The sequence below is a fragment of the Hesperophylax consimilis genome, chromosome 1, assembly GCF_061612785.1.
Source record: "Hesperophylax consimilis isolate HC1 chromosome 1, BYU_Hcon_1.0, whole genome shotgun sequence".
NCBI classification, from domain to species: domain Eukaryota; kingdom Metazoa; phylum Arthropoda; class Insecta; order Trichoptera; family Limnephilidae; genus Hesperophylax; species Hesperophylax consimilis.
In genome coordinates this window covers 19,926,167-19,944,455 of record NC_142836.1, presented here as the reverse complement: position 1 = coordinate 19,944,455, position 18,289 = coordinate 19,926,167, and the positions used below count along the sequence as shown (strand labels likewise).

The window sequence follows — 18,289 nt, the reverse complement described above, 5'->3', positions numbered from 1 at the left end:
TTTTTTAACGTTCAAACATAACGGTTCCATGATAACTCAACACAGTGACAATTCAACACACTTTTAAAAAGTGATAAGTCATTAGGAACGATGATTTTTTTAACCTAACCTAACCTACATAACCCAGTTAATAAAGTTTTTGTTTCATAACTTTCCATGACTTTTTAAAGATGTGATGAATTATCATTGTGATGATTTATCCGGTTACCGATTGATACAAAGATAAAATAATATGTGTTCCATTATTCACAAAAAAAATACAAAAATGAATGGAAATACAGAGTAATTTCATCTGACATTGTGTAAACAAGGAGGATGCAATATTTGCTTCTCATAATATCGAGTATTGATCATAATCTGGTGGCAATCGTTAAAAATTGCTATATGAGAAGTTAGGGGGGAAACTAGAATTTTATGTAAAAATACGCATTTTAAGCTGCGTTATTTAAATTCTTCAGTTCTGATTAGAAGTAAATTTCTTAGTTGACGGGAGTTTGTTTCTTAGTATAAATTAGTTATTATTCGTCCAGTGAATTTCAAATGAAGGAAGTAATACAACATTAAGGACGGGTTGTTTCGGAGGATTTGAACAATTCATCAAATTTCAATGTTGATTTCCGGGTTCTGTGAAAGTCCTATTCAAGTTCTGTTATTATAGCAGCATAGGGTAGTTGCTTGACAGAACTGAAATAAAAATAGAATTTGAAAAAATCTTTCACAGAACCTGAAAATTAACTTTGAAATTTGAAGAATTGTTCAAATTCTCCGAAACAACCCGTCCTAAGACATATGTACTGATTTTTAGTTGGATATAAAAATGAATAGTGATGATTAATTTTTTGCAAACATTTTAATAATTGCTGTTGTACATACAAAGGGGCAAAACTCCATCGGCGAACTTTACAAAATTGGGCGAAGCCCATCAAAAAACAGCCAGCAGGGCCAAGCATAAGTATAAAACATAAAAGCATAAAACCAAAGTAATACATTATCTGATGGTATTTATAATTATTTCAGAAAACACACTATATAACTATAATTTCGTAATACTATCCGTACTCCTAAATTTTAATGATATTTAAATGCATCCTCAGCACGGGAGAGCCCAGTGAGGATATCATTAACTCACAATGTGTTACAAAAAAGGAAGATAATAAAACATTTATTATTATTATTATGTCATGACCGACGTTCTCGTCTAGAATTCGTGGAACACCTGCAGGAATGAACAGATATTTTGAGCTACATTTGGATGTCTGTCAAAAACGTTTACAAATATTTTTACTCCGGTGGGTGTTTGGCATAATAAACATTGAAAGAACAACAACGTCTTTTGTGAATGGAAAATTTAACAACCGTGGAATAAATAGATTTTTTTAATCAATCAAAGTAATAATTATTTAAGCATACACCAGACACCCACCGGAGTGCAAATATTTTAAAAACGTTTATTTTTTACGCCCTTCGAGCTTTTACATAGTACAATTAATAACAATAATAGTTTTATTACCAGCTGCGTGAACGGGATTTCAAATTAAATTTATATATATTGGAAGTACAGCAACAGTAGAGTATAAAAAAATGATGAATCATCAAAGTAATACACGTAAGTACAACACATACAAAAAAGAGAGAAAAGGATTTGAAACCTACCTGGAGTAAACATAAAAATTCAACATTAAAAGTAAAAAGTAAGGTATATGGTAAATATTTACACAAAAAAGGTAAGTTACAGATTATTATAGAGTAATGTTAGCGAAACAAAATGTTAGAAATTTCTGATATTAATTTCATTGTTGAATTAGTGAATATATGAACGGAACTGAATTTATTTCCAATCCTATGTAGCCGTTGGATAGGGGAATCAATAAAATAGTTTGTTTTAAATGAATAAACAAAGAACAACTCAGGAAATCTTGTGTATTGTGACAGTATTATTATTACTTATTATGTTTATGACAGACATCGAAATGGAGCTCAAAATATATGTTCAATCGTTCTGGTGGCCCACGTATTATAGCTACTTAAACCTTATTGAGATTTCATAAATACCCGAATTAACACCGAAACCAAAGCAACGAAAAAAACAATTAAAGTTATTCTCAATTTTATTTGTAGATGTGTAGGTATGTGTATTATACTTTATTGGATAAATGAGATTGCACTAACCTACCAATATTTTGTAAAAAAAAATAATTAAATTCTTGTGCATGATCATTTTTTTATTATGATGGTAATCTTATGAATACATTATGTGATATGATGACTATTTACATTGTTAATATTTTCTATAAATAATGTAACATTATCATATTTTTTTAATAAACATATTAAAAAAAGAAAACTTAGGTTTGGTAAAAAAATATTATGCAATGGGTGGTATGATTTTTATTATTTTACATGTAGTTGCACTTACAGAATTACTAACAAATGTATAATACATTATCAGTTGATACTCGTTAGTTAATTAATAGCATTTCAAATTTAACTATATTCACGTGGAAAATGTCGACGTCAGGCGTAAGTGCACTTAAGAGCACAATCAGAGTGGCATTACTAATGGTACTCGTAGTTCTGCATCTCGGAACAAAGAAAGATATTATGTGCACGCGCGCTCTCGTTAAAACAATCTAACCTAGAAATTATCAAGCTGAGATAATAGTATTTGAATGTTCGCGAATTTAAAGTAGATAGTTCTTCTTGATATTACGATAAAGAAGCATTGTTTTCTGTGCGTCATAGGTATTAAAAATCTTGATGATTTTGTCAATAAGGTTACAATTTGGAATTTCATAGGAAAATTATAAATCTTTTATCGTTTTTCATAGTAATTATACAGTTTGGATGGTTTCATCTGTATTATTTTTTCTCCTTATAGTTCAAAATCAAACAAATATAAAAACCACACGGATTTTAATGCAATATTTTATGTATGCAATAATTTTAAAGCGAAAAATGCTGAAAGCTGTCTGCCCACGTAAATGTTTATAATTTTAAACTTTTCGGTTGGATCATGTTGATGTCTTCAGTATTGAAAATATCACAATCACTATTGATGAAGTTCTTTTTTCTTTTATTTTTCTTTTTTTTATTCGTAAAATATATTTGTATACTAGACACATGTCCGTATCAGAATAATTATTACGTAAAATTAAGATCAAAAAGTAATTTATTGCAAATTGTGGTTGAATGGTTTATGAATAGAATGTTTTTTAATTTTTAATATGTTCAATTATCCTTTTATACTTGGAGGAATAACATTATTTTATACTTGTGTTCATTGTCTAATAAAATGATGTCAACCGGGAATATACTCAAACGGTGAATCAGCCACGATCCACGTTCCATGACCTACACATTTTATTGCCAAACCTGATTTCGAAGAACTCAAACGATCCAGCGATTAAGATAATTATTATAAGCAGTAGCCACAGCATCACTAAAACCCATCTACACAAATATGTAACGGTCCACCAATTGATAATGTTATTTAAACGTTTAATTACCGATAAAATAAACAAGTTTACTTGAGACCGCTAAATGCCGGAGAGACTAGGGCACCCGTAATAGGTACTTTATCCGCAAATTTATTGCCTGTTTTATTAAATTATCTCATGTCAACTGGATAAGGATCGCAGATGTTTCACTTCATAGTGGGACGAGAAGGTCCGACATTAAGGGGTGTCTAATTGAAGACGTTTGCCTCGGATGTCAGTCGCGCTCCCGGCGTACATCGTGATACTTGGCCCCCGCCCAAGCACGGCGCGTGGGCGGCGCGGTGCCGAGGGCGGCAGCCCCGCTTACGAGGACGCAATGACTGAAAAAAGTTTACATAATTCATGCGAATTATATAAAAGCTCTGACTTAACCAGCGGAGGAAATCGCAAAATCTGTCAACACAACAGATACCTACCTACACATGCGTTTTCGTACCTCAAGAAAAACTTATTGCATCCGTTTTATAATGTAATACCTAAATTATAATATTTACGAGTTTTGGTGCAGGTGAGAACTGAAAAAAATCATATATTTTTTACATTTTAAGTGAGAAAATAACATTATTTCATTGAGTGTATTTTGTCGTAGAGAACACTTACTAAAATAAAATCTAACAAATTGAAAGCTACACAAAACATACTGTGAAAAAAGTATTTATAAAATTAAAATATGTTCATAATACTAATACCCTTAGATTGTGCCATACCAAAGCGTTATAAAATGGTATGTGAGAACCGTTGAGTAACGCTTACAGAAACAAATATGTAAACAAGGCTCAGCGCCCTCAGGTTCATTTCAAAATTCTCAGTGAATTTTCATGTTCAGTGAACTATTAATTTTGAAATGAAATTTATAAGTACCCATCAATCATATCGTGCGAAAAAGTAGGTATCACAATGATTTTATTTTCATAAATTATAATAATTGTACTAATATTTCCTTTATTTACATTTTTGACAGATATAAATCTGAATTCATTAGTGTTTTCTAAAGTTTACTAACGGTGTTCATTCAATAGATAAAATTCTGTAGTCACTAATTATTTTCTCAATAAAAATAATAAAAAAAACTAGATAAAAAGATAAATGTTTTTGACAGTCTGTAATTATAACATCCCGTGATTTTTCACGGGTTTGTGCTAGTAACACAATAAAAATAAAAGCATTTCGCTAAGTGTGTTGAAGTAAAAAAGTATTTCTATTATGATCATCACATTAAGATAACATAATAGATCCATACAATAATCCTAATCCTAATAATACAAAATTCATTATTCTAAATATTCCGTTGAACATCAAACAAAGATAAAATAATATTTGTTCCATTATTCACAAAACAAATACTAAAACTAATGGAAATGCAGAGTAATTTTATCTGACATTGTATAAACAAGGAAGATGCAATATTTGCTTCTAATAATATCTGGCATTGACTTCCGTTCTCTTTATGTACGAGTATTGATAATAATCTGGTGGCAATGGACTGGCGCCAAACCAATTAATCACACGCCACCAATAAAAACAACATAATCTGCTGCTCTTCAAATAAACTCTCTTCGAATATCTCCAGAACTATTGATAGGTGTCATAAGTCACAAGTCAAAAGCACGTGCTCTTATGCATTATGTGTGACAGGATTTTAAGCGTGACTTTTCTCGTGACTTTTAAATGTGTGATTGGATAATACTAACTTGACTTGTCTTGTCAGCCTCACTAAAATAAAACACCGCTCTTGATTTCAAGAACCAAACAGAACCAACGCTGAGCTCCACATTCACACGTCAAAAACACGTCGTGCATTAATGTTATGTCTGACAGAAAATAGCTGTGATGCTTTTCTTGTGACTTTGAAAAAATATAGTATAAATGTGGCATGATACTTGACCTATCCCATCTCTCTCATTCCATATACAATACTGATCTTAAAATATTTACCTACAAACATATTTAAGTTTCTGTGTTTATTTATGTGTCAGCAGTGACTAGTCGAAAATACTTGCTGTATTATGTGCAAGTAGAAGCTAAGGCAATGCAGGGCATCTTACAGATACATTGCACTTCTCGTCACGCCTTTTATGTATTCAGAGATAATGGTTAGTTAATTAATGCTCAGGTAATCTTGTATCCCCCATAATACATATATTATATGCATCACCATGGCCATTTAATTGTCACGGTTAGCAAGTATACGAGCATGATAAATGAATCATTGAATAGAGTAAACAGATGAAGAAGCGTACAAGACATGATCGTTAGATAAGTAAATCAAATTAGGTAAAACACAAATGCAACTGGAGGTGAGTCATTTCAAATTAAATCTGACAGATATTCGGGATGGCAAATAAACGCAGACAAAATTTAGAAAGCACACATTTGCACTTATGTAATTGTTGTCAAATTACGATATTCTGTAATACTCAATAATATTATGTGAATTAATGCTGATACTGAAAGCTTCAGTAATTTTATGACCTGTTCATGAAATCAGCTGAAATAAGATATCAGCAGGGGTTTAACTGATATGAAAAAGCAAACATTAATTAGATAAAGATATTTTGATATAATATGGTTCAAAAATAATTCATGTAAAAGGCTGGAGCCATTACGAAGATAGAAGATAGGTAATGAACTAATCGATCGTTATTTTTAATTAAATCGGACAAATGACAATGGGACTGTGAACAATGGAACTCAACAATGCAACTGTTGCAATAAATGCAAATAGAATAGTTAAAGTTATATATATACACGTTAAGTTAAATTTAAACATTTTATAAGATATTATTATTGCAAACATTGTAGGGTTGATCGATGACAGATATAAACTCAGAAGCGATGGCGATTTAAGATGCGATACTTGATGTGCAACACACCTGTGTTGCACATCAAGTATTAAATAGGTGTGTGACATATTACTATCACAGCAAAAATGTTTCGTTTTTAATATCAACTATTTTTTTAATAATTATTTTAACGATTAATTTATTCAGTTCAAATTGGTCAAAACACCTTTGTACACTCTGGCAATGGATGCATAAAATCTAATTAAAATAACTGAGATATACAAGTCTTCAACAGCATTATTAGTTTGTAATGATAAACTAATGTTTATAAGACAAGGTTTTATGCATAGCATAAAGGATAAAAAAATACTTATAAGAAATAATTAGTCGCCTGAAATATCAATACAAATTCAAAATATCTCCCGAGTAACAACAAATAAATAAATCTAAAGTAAATAAAATAAAGTTGTATGTTTACAGGTGAAAAAAAAATAATAAGCAGTAATTTTTGATTGGGGTACTAGTACATATTGAATCATTTGGCGGGTTGGAAATAAGCCGACATAGCTCAGTGGTTCATAGAACCTGACCGGACATCAGAAGGTACGGGTTCAATTCCCGTTGGCGGCATTTATTTTTAATCGGGAGATATTTTCATTTTGTATTGATATTTCAGGCGACTTATAATTATTTGTTATCTTCAATAGCATGATTGTATGCTTATGCATGATGCGTCTCCCTCAACTCGTACACGGATAAAAATAAGTATTGGTCACAGACATATGAATATATAGACTAGAAATTAAAGGTGAGGGGTAAAATCAACTGTTGAAGAACGAAGGCGGTAAAGCTGACTGTGATTCGTCAATAAATCAATCTGACAGTATATAGGCATCTCGCATTATAATATCACCATTTAGTTCTTAAAAGTAAAATCTGCTTTTGAATGAATAGAAATTTTTACATGGGAGCGCAAATTACTTGCCACGTTATGAACAAATTTGCGAAGTCCAAATTCGGCAAAAAAAAATTCTTCTATTTTCAGAGTCGAATATTTTGTTAAGACACTTTTATAAGTGTTCATAATTTACTTCCATAATTTTTGAGAATCGCTACATTCGACCAATGTTGGCTCGATGTGATAATATATGTTTCTACAACTTCTTCTTCTTTCGTATGGTGGGGGGTCAGAGGGGGACATCTAGATCTGCGAGCCATTTTAGGGCCTCAGGCGTCGCCATGTGGACCTCATCAATCCCGCCGGGGAATGAATGGAGCGGGCATTCGTTGACCACATGTTCGGTAGTCTGCACCGCACCACATTCACACATCGCCGACTCTTTAAGGCCCCATCTGTGCATCATGTGGGCACAGCGGCTATGGGAGCACCTTAACCTATTGATGGCGGACCAGGTTTTGCGAGGCAGTGAGAACCCAGGCTGTCTCTCGGTGGGGTCCTGTATGAGATGGGCATTTCCCACGTTGGCCGTTTGCCACTCAAGTTTCCACCTATCTTCTGGGGTGAGAGGTAGTCGGAGGAGCCTCTCTCCTTCCGCCCAGAAGGGCTTTCGGGACTTCAAGCGGCATGCCGGGTGGGAGACGACATCTTCGTGTAGAGGTATTGCGCTTTTTTGCAGCGCCTTCTTGTATTCCCTCAGTGTTGCAATTTCTCGCCTGATGTTTGGCGGGGTTATGTTTGCAAGTACGGGGAGCCAAGGGAGAGGAGTAGATTTTAAAGTCCCGCTGATGGTTCGCATTGTGGCATTAAGCTGAACGTCTACCATGGAAGTGTGGGCGCTTCTAGCCCATACTGGAGCACAGTATTCAGCCGTTGAGAAAACCAGGGCAATGGATGCTGTTCTGAGCGTGTTGGCGTCGCATCCCCAGCTAGTTCCAGCTAGCTTATTAACTAAGTTAAGCCTTGTCCTGGTTTTTTTACCCACTGTTTCCATGTGTTGCCGGTAGTTCAAGCTCCTGTCCAAAGTAACTCCGAGATAGCGGGGGTGGGGGTCATGGTAAATATTTTTTCCATCAAACTGAACACAGAGTTTGGCATCCGCTTGTGAATTGCTAAGATGAAAAGCTGTCGCAACTGTTTTCGACCCATTTGGCTTTAGTCGCCAATTGAGGAAATATTCTTCCAAAGCCTTTAGGTCAGAATTGAGGATATCTTCTGCTGCTTTAAGGGTTTTGGCTTGAGCTGTGACGGCGATGTCATCTGCGTAAGCAAATTTTCTGCCTTCAGTGTGAGGTTTCTACAACTGATTCATATTATACGACGTGAATAAGCTTAAAATGATGCTTACATATGGAATGTAATAAGACAATTGGGTTTATTCTCTTTTTCACATATATTTTTACAAGTTTTCATATCACAAGCCACTATTTTGCCGTGTTATTTCATAAAATGCCTCGACCATAGCTCGACGCTAGTTCGAACAAGAATGATGACGTCACATTCTCAAGATTCACGGGAAGCCATACGCGAGCCCAGCCGGCTCCAATGGAACCGGTATGGGGAGTGGGGAATAATACGCTTTTAATCACTTAGGGCAGGTCTACTAATATTCATATGTCTATGGTATTGGTAATTTATTAAAAACGGGACAGGAGGCCTTTTCTTAATAAAATGTTAGTACTTTCCGAATATATTGGAACACGTGTCCGTACACCTGCGTTTACCCTGATAATATATAGTGACAAAATGCAAAAATGTAATGATTTTTATGAACACGTGTCCCGATGTCGCGGTAATACATTCCTTTTTTACTAAAGTTTTAACATGAAACCTATCAATTTATTCGTTTATGGTATGTGTTCCGTTTTTAACAGGATTACTAATAATTTGAGAAGATTTTTAATAAATTATCAATATTTTATATCAGTAAGTTTTCTCCCGTGTATATTGGGAATAAAAAAGGTTCTGGAATATTTTTTAGACAATATCAATAACGATATTGCGGCTGTCTTTGGATAAAAAAAATACTTTTATAATTCTGAAAAAACTTTTCCTGAAAAGAATATTTTTTTCACTTTGGTGATATCAAATTTGGTTTCAGAAGAATGTATATTGGAATGTGGGATATGTGTGTGGGACCTACATATTATTATGTAGGATATAGTGACTGTAATGAAATGAGTCAACACCTATGTTATTTTAACATGCGGCTGGGTATTTGTGACCTAAGAAAAAAATAATTGATTTCTGACTGACGAGGGATGGAAGCTACACCACTACTTCTATCGCTTGTTTACGTAACATGTCGTGATGTTAGATGTGGTCATTGGAAATATATTAATATTATGAATATGGGAGTAAACAATGCAAGTTGACTAACGATCCTGAAGCAGCGTAATATAAACTTTGATGCAAAAGAAAATGTGAGTGAAAGATAACCAAAAATCAACCAAAATAGAAAAACGTAAAATCATACATTATGTATTGTATCAGATTTTCCAACATGAGGAACAGGAAAGACTCACAATGTGTCTGAAACTACAGGACAAAGTGCGATGAAAAAAAACACGTCAAGATTCTTGGCCCGCTGTGAGACAGTTTAATAGTAGGAGCTATGAACCATGTATCGGTCAGACACGGTCTGTCCCAGATCTCAGCCCTGTGCCTCTTTGTGGAAAAGTGTGAATGAAAAAGATGACTAATTTACGACATTATTTTCTGACGTGAATGGAACTAACATAGTACACGATTCTCTGGTTGATCCCGTTTATTTTATAACGATATCAATCAATTTAATGAGCTTGTAAAGATTTGATCACGCTTCATAATAATTGAGATACAGCTTCTTTTATGTGGCTGTAAAAAAATGTGATTGGAACGAGCGATTATTATCTTTGGCTCCACGAGAGCTTTGGTTTGATTTAATAGCTTTCGCTACAGTTCAACTTATTATTATATCTATCGGGAATAGTCTTCTCACACAGTAAAGTGGGTGTTTAATTGGTCCAGCTAGTGTAACTGGCAAAAGATTTGCAAAATTAATTCTTTCAGAAGTTGAGAACTTCCCTTGACACTTGACACAAGAATTGCTTTTAAGAGCAATACAGTCATAATTTACATATTATGGTGAAGACTGAGGATTTAAGGGTTTTATGAGTAACTTACTCTCAGGACGTCAGTTTGAGAGTTGAGGTCTATCGGCGGCCTGATCGGCGGTACCGACTTGCAACACGCGCAGCACGGCATCTTCCTCAGGAAACTTCACTATTATTACAAGAAATGTTCTTAACTTAAGGTCTTGGGTGTTTTCAACAAGATCACATTAGCGTAGATACATTTTGTATCGCATATTCACTGAGAACACTCCAACACACAAAATCCAACCACCACACACAAACACGATTACTTATTGAATACACTTCAGAATTATAGTAGAATCGTGTTACGTAATACGGAAAAAACAAAATGAATTGAAAATTCAAATAATCTGAAGAGAAATAATTCGCAGAAACAATTTTGGGTTAACACACTTATGAAAGTAATGTGCTACCGAATCGATAACGCGCGCACTGATAAACGAGCCGCGACGGAACCCGAAACGGCGGTTAACGGCGCGATTAATTCAACTAATAACGAAATGTATTGTGGTGGAAAAGTGGCGGAAAGCGCTCGGGAGACGAGGGCGGCAAAACCACTACTGACTTCAGGGGACAGATGATAGGAACTCGCCACTAAAATTGGCAGAAGACCCGAAACAGTCATCCGCTCGACTTAGATCACACGCCTCAGAAGACGCTAAGCCAGAGATGCAGGATAAAAATATCAAGATCCACACTTGCTTCAATCATTTACAAGAGGTGTACGAACAGACGCTTTTGTTGTGCGGCGGCAAATACCCCTATTGGTAAGTCGAAACTAAAAACCTATTCGGATCCTAATGCATTACAGACCATTCTATACAAGAGTTTATGTCTGACGAATCTATAAGCATCATCATTCACCTTTCCTTAGGTAATTAACCGTCAAATTCATTAATCGGACAATCACCTGCATTTGGAACCCAATCGATAATCAAAATTGCACCCTTAAATTCTAATAATGTGAAGACTTTATTGATCAAAATTTTATGTTGACGTGTCGTAAGTAACCGCCGGTAATATGATATAAAATAGGGTAATCGACTTTTAATAACGGAATGCACATAATCATTACATGATCAGGTATCTGTTTTAATGTAGGATTATCATATCATCGGGTAGGTACCTATCGAATGTCAATTATTACAAGATGATTCCCAAAAAAGGTATTACATGAGTTACATTTACAACTTACTACAATACTCGGAGGAGTCTAGGGGCATAGAGTACTGTGATCTTTTTTCCTATTTTCCGAAATAAATAAACTGGTTTGTGGTTTTTTAAGAGAAAAGACTACAAAATCAAATTCAGAAAAAAATGTGAGGGAAAAAGACATCGCTTTTCTAATCCCAAGCTTTTTTTAACAAATGGTTAGGATTAAAAAATAAATTAAAAATGTAGAAACGTGACATGTCAACGCAAAACTATATTTGTTGAGCTACGAAGCTTCTCATTTTTGATCCTAATAAAAATCTCACCACGGCGGCGATGAGAGGACCAATAGTTTACACTTGTTCCGCGGAGAACTGTGAGGACACGATTAATTGGCGAAGTTGTGACCGAACAAGAACACTAACGAACACGAGTTATAAATAGGAGTTCTCTAATATCAAAAATATTTTCCCGGATTAACTATCTAACGAATCAAGATGATTTTCAGTCGACAACACTAGACATAAAAATAAATCATTATTCTATCTTCGAAGTATCAAAGATTCATGAAATCCAATTGTTTCAGTTAACTGCATTCCACAAGAGTTCCTACTTCTCCCAACCGTCTGGAGCCAGTGAGACTATGGTATCCCCAAATGGGTATGTTGTGACCTATGGTAGCGGGGAGGGGAAGCAGATGGAGAGAGGAAGGTGAGGTTATTCAGATATGATCACCAAACACGGATAAAGCAATTTCAAGGATCGTTTCAATTACGAATGGTGGACATTCACCAGCGCGATATTTGGGGTATTTTCTGCGAACGTGTCGTAAATATAGGTACTATATTATTTTGATGAATAAATTGTGAAACAACGTGAATTTAAAAAGAAAATCATTTTGCTTGATTATATAATTTAACAAATAAAATTTACTTGGCGCACGTCGGGATTTGAACCTGCCACCTCCGGATTCAAAGTCAAGGATCGTAACCATTCAAGCAAGGAGGCCGCATAGAATAATTTTAAAGATAAAAAACTTTACAAAACAGAAGAATTTTTTTTATCTGTTTAGTATTTAAATATGTATTTGTAGTTTTTATAAGTAGTCCCAACGAAAGCGTTCCGCTTATTCTCCGAAAATCACTTTAAAAAGACAGACATTTATGTACGGGTTTGCTTTGACGAAAGTCAAGTGATTAATGGTAATAAAAATGGGTATTCTCATTTTGGCGGACCGGCTGGTCTTGGAAAATCGCCTTGAAAATAATAGAAAATTTGGCTTACGCAACGTTCAGGAAATCTTCTTGTCACGCGTTTGTGTGGGCTTAGTTTAGAATGTAAAAAAAGATATTCGTAGGCATACAAAAGAATTCGCTACAAACATTTAAACAAGTCTTGTTCATTTGCCACGTGCGATTTCGTTAAGATACGGAAAATTGAGGAGACATTTTTTTTAAATAATCGTATTACCATTAATTTGAAGTAAACACACATCAGAACTTGAACAAGTTGAACAGGATAACTTGTTCATAAATAAGCTAATTTCTTTAGTAAATTGAATAATAACATATTGAATATAAAAAAGAAAAGTTGTTTTTAAAATAGAGTTCTACGCATTATTTGTTTTGTTTATATTTGTTTCCGATTTTATCATTATCTTAAATTTCCTTTAGTCATTCATATTATATAACTATATATACCTAATATAGACCTTAAGAAAAATCACCACCAAAAAAGTATCAACATATTTTAAATAACTGGTTTGGTACAGCCACACACTCTCCCTTATAAATTATTAGGGATTCACTGACATCATAAAAACGTAATAATTTTTGATGAACCTGCCATGAATTTAAGAGATTCTATTTCTAAGAACATCAATTTTGGGTACTTATTTAATGTCGCCGTGTTTCGCAAACTTGAACGAAAATGGACAGTTATGTAAGCCCGTAATATTGTCGACTGTAAATAAGGAAAAACCTCCAAGCCACAAAATGAAAGCTTTACAGGAGACGATAAAAAACGAATGATAACGGATAAAAAATATATTCGTAAAACTATTTAAAAGTTATATGAAAGTGTTTTTCAAAATGGTGATGTAAAATATTGCCATTCTTGGGGTTTGAGTATTTTCATCTAAGGATTTTTTGGAAATAACCCAAAAAAATGTACGCTTAAATTTAGTCAAGGCTGAGTCATTTAACATTACTTTACCATGTTGTACTTTGAAACTCTATGAAACCACTGAAAAGCAACATTCCAAAAAAGTGGTTTGAAGTATTTTACCCAGTTTGCGTGTTTACCAAGTATTTTTTAGTTAGTCGTTAGGTATGTATAATAAACTGTGCACATTGGTAATAAGGGTACAAAATCCGCGCTCTTCCTGTACCAACCGGGAAGAAGAAGTCGCTTCTTCGTCAAAATCGAGGTGTGCATTAGCAGGTTTTAAACTGACAGGCATGTCGATCGGAGGATCGACGTACGAATGTAGGAGATGTATGGAGGATGTAGGAGAGTGGCGAAGTTATTGATGTATAGTTTTTAAAATTTGCAACTTAAAAAAAAATAAAAACTATAACTTAAGAAAAATTCTTAAAAATAGCATACTTTACCAAATGTAATTTGTTTTCTTAGTTAGATAATCAGATTTAGTAAAAACTGACAAAATATAAAATCGCTCCCCTCAAAAGTTACTTCTCATGTAAGTAGTTACCAACTTCTTCCCGGTTAATACAATGAAATTTATAACTTTACAATATCGCACCGATGGGCTTAGATAGATACCGGTAGATACCGATGATTTATACCGACTTCACGAGTACGGTCGCGCTGTTGATAGCCAAACCGATATTGACAACGCAATAAATAAGTAAGATAATAAATGGAGGTTTTATCTATGAATTGACATTCCTACACGTCAAACGGTGAAGTAAAAGTTAAAAAATACTAATAAATTAACAATGTCGAATTGAAATATTAACTTTAATATACAACACATATAGGCATACCGCGTACACTTTTTGATACTAGTAATATCTATTTATATAAGCGTGGTTTGATTTTATACAAGTCTACAGTTTTATTCCGATATTGATGAAATTTTGCGCAATTGGCCTTCAAAACAAGAGGAAGGTCACTGTTCCAGATTCCAAAAAACCACCATATCCCCTTTTAGAGAAAATATTGCTGTTAATATCTGATTTCGAAAACTCTGCGTAAACCCCGGGACTTAAACTGGTATTGTATATAATTATTTGAATCATAAAGTATTGTTGAAAACATTGACAGGCATGAAGCAGATGTAACTTGTCCGTCACATCATCTAATCTGATTAATATCCAAAGTAAATAAATCCAATGATTTGAATGCATAAGTTTAAAATGGATGCACTGTTTCGTGGTATTCAATGTATAAGTTTCAGATAGATGCACTGTTTCGTGATATTTGAAGTAATGCCAGCGCGAAAATATACTTCTCTACGGAGAATGAAAGTTAGTTATTTGCGTTGGATGCAACCACGAATATTTTCACAGTTTGTAAAGTTTGTGATTATAATGTAATCAAGAGATGAAAGCGCTTAAGGGCTGTGAAAATCATTGAAAAAAAATATTTAATAGAATTGGTATTAATTAGTACACTGTAGGACATAAAATGACTTATTATTAACCTTTTCGCATTGTGCCGTAGAAGATTATAAGTTAAATTTGGGTAAAAACTTTTTATTAGTTTTCGCACTGCGCAATATGCAGTAACCTACAGACTGATCTATAATATTTTGTATGATGGCCCCATTGCCATTTGGATATTTCTTCCAATCAACACATTTTTCTAAGAATAAAATTAATAGTGTTTCCACACGTTTTTAATGTTCCGGATATTATATGTATTATACATGTGTGTGGTAAAAGGTATAAAACAGTATAGGTACGTTAAAATGTATAAAAATACATAATAAATATAAAAAAATAGGTAATTGGATAAAATAAAATAAAAGAACTTGATAAAATAACAGGTTGGGTTGGTTTAGATTAAGTTTGTATGTTCTTTTTCTCAACTCATTTTCAATGTACTTTTTCGTCACATAAAAATGGTAGGTATATGGAACCTATATATTTTTTTTTTTCTCTTATGTACACTACAAGTATACTCTTCTGTGTACATGGCGGGCGGCCGGCGCGTTCGTTTTTTTCGAGATTGATGAAATTTTGCACACTTTACCTTCAAAACAAGAAGATGGTCACTGTCTACACGAGATTGCAAAAAACCAACCAATCCCATTTTCCAACATTTAAAGCAGATTTTTTATAATTACTTCTTGATGAAATTTTGCACACTCGACGTTCAAAATAAAACGAAAATTACTGTCTACGTCTGATTTAGAAAAACTTTGATGACTTCACATGGGGAAGAGACGTGGAAGAAAAAGTAAAGGATGAAAGGCTCCTACTGAAATGAAAGCAAAGAGACATGAACTTACCGGCATAACGTGGCTCTGCTCCATGAGGGGCACCAAGGGCTCCTCCGGCGACGGTCTGGAGGCCAGGTAGAAGGCCGAGGCTGCGGCCACCCCCGTGAGGGCCAGCGCCCCCGCCGGACCCCCCACATATGTGAGGTACTGGTCGATCTCCTCCACTGGAAAAATAAACCTTTATGTTAGGAAATTGCACTTATTGTCGGCCAACGTCGTCTCTATCAGTAATCCAGAGGTCGCGGGTTCAAATCCTGTCGTAAGAAAATAATTTTATCCGATTAATTTGTGTTATTTCACAATTAATTAATTAAAAATAATGGTGTATATTTGCGGCACGTTCTAGAGTAGATGCTACTCTCAATATCGCCCTGGTGTATAACCACTATTCAGAATTGAAATGTGGCTTTAAATGGCTTTAGCCGTGTTTGGTGACCAGATCTGAATAGCCAGGTACTTCATCTCCTTTCTCTCCCCGCTAGCTTCAAACTCACAACATATCCCATTCAGGGATACAATAGTCTCACTGGCTCCAGAAGCTTGGGAGCAATTTGGGAGTTGTGCGGTATTCACATAAAAAGGAAAGGGTGCCCTGTCCTCCCAATAAGATGAACTATTTTGTAAACAAAGCATGCAATAAAATGCATCGTTATGAGAAAACATATCGGCGTTATCTTTTCATATTTTCTTTTAATCTAATCTACTAGCTACTTTCAACAAACGACGAGCCTTAAAAGCTTAAATTTAACTCGATGACTAGAAGAATAATTAGAATCTATCATAATAATGTTGAGATACACAAATATTTTTTTAATAATATTACTCTTTTATACAACGTGTTCCTATTGTGTCTTATGAACAATAATAATTTCTGCTGATAAATAAATGCTAAAGTAAACAACATAATTTGATTACACAGAATTTCAACAATATGATTATTACGTACCTACATATTGTGGAATGCGCTAATTAATGACAGATACTAAGTTAATTTCAGATAGTAATAGCCATAAAGTCGGAAACCTTTCACCTTCACATTCTGCGACATTGTAAATGTGTAAACAATTTAAAGAATTTGTAATTATTTAAGGTCTTTAATAATATAAAATTAAACACATTCACATCAATATGTACATGTCTTCAAGACAACGGTTATGACTGGCCAGAAATCAGGTAAACACTTTTACCAGTTCAGCCAAGGAACGGCATAGATAAAATGACGAGAGGTCAATGCATTTAGATAGTAAGGCGAAGTCAGTCATGCGATTTCGCGGTATCACAGAAAGAAAACATAATATCGACGCCGGAAAGGCAAAACGGCGTAAGCGACAATTTAGTCAAAAAAAAAAAACATACAGTTTTATATAAACAAAAATTTTAATCAAATCTAACTATGTTTAACTCATTTTTGAATCAATTGTCGCTTATGTCCTTTTGTATTTCCGGCGTCGATATGTTTAACGTATACATTAAAAGGTTGTTTTATAAATGTCTCTAGGAAGCTGCTTATATCCAGTAGATATTGGATTAACCAAATCGAGGTTGGCGGATTGATGGTAAATAATTCAACTGTGCATGACCTTATTACTAAAGGAAAGCTGCGGTCAATTCGTTTACCTAATCGAGGTGATATAGGTACAGACTACAGATAGTATAAGTACAAGGAATAATAATTCATTGGGTACAGTTAAATGTAAATATCGTTCTGAACTCAACTTTCTGCATATTCTAGAGAAACAATGTTAATATTCATATAATATGTAGGTATTGTGCTGTAGTTATTCAATGTTCTACCTGGTACTCGTAACTAGAGATGTGTTCGAAATAACCTTTCGATAAAAATTCACAATAATTATACAAAATTATTATACAAAAGATAACATCCCATCATAAAATTATACAAAAGATAACATCCAAAGCTTAAATGGTTTGGAAATGTAGAGTAGATGTGAAGGTGAATAGTAAAAGCGGTCAAGACATAATAATACGTGAATACTTGAGTCGGGTCATGTCAAGAGTCCGAATAACAAAAGAGAGGGCATGAGGCGAATTTACATGAACACAGATGAAGTAAGGAGCGAAAGTTAATTATAATAAGACAGAGTTGTGTGACGACCCAAAAACTGTAATTTTATAATTTTCAGGACTGGATCTCAATCCCTCTAAGAATCTGTCAAAAGGGTTTTTAAAAGTAAATAAAATTTTGTTCTGCAAGTATTATAGGGCCAATTGCTTCACAGATATTCAAATGTAACATTGTTATCAAATGGCCGTTCTGTGCCAATTTGTTTTTT

General features: G+C 34.1%; 1 protein-coding gene across 8 annotated transcripts in view; it reads right to left on the bottom strand.

Annotated features, from left to right (window-relative positions):
• Nucleotides 1-18,289, bottom strand: part of LOC149426413 (long-chain-fatty-acid--CoA ligase 5) — a 112,410-nt gene that overhangs the window by 40,667 nt on the left and 53,454 nt on the right. For 7 of the 8 annotated variants that reach the window (XM_089651343.1, XM_089651325.1, XM_089651335.1 and 4 more), the window contains one exon: nucleotides 16,005-16,159. In XM_089651343.1, the coding sequence (XP_089507469.1) occupies nucleotides 16,005-16,159 (155 nt within the window). Of the gene's footprint in view, nucleotides 1-10,403; nucleotides 10,923-16,004; nucleotides 16,160-18,289 lie in introns of those variants that run through there. The other variant, XM_089651379.1, reaches the window with a different exon arrangement.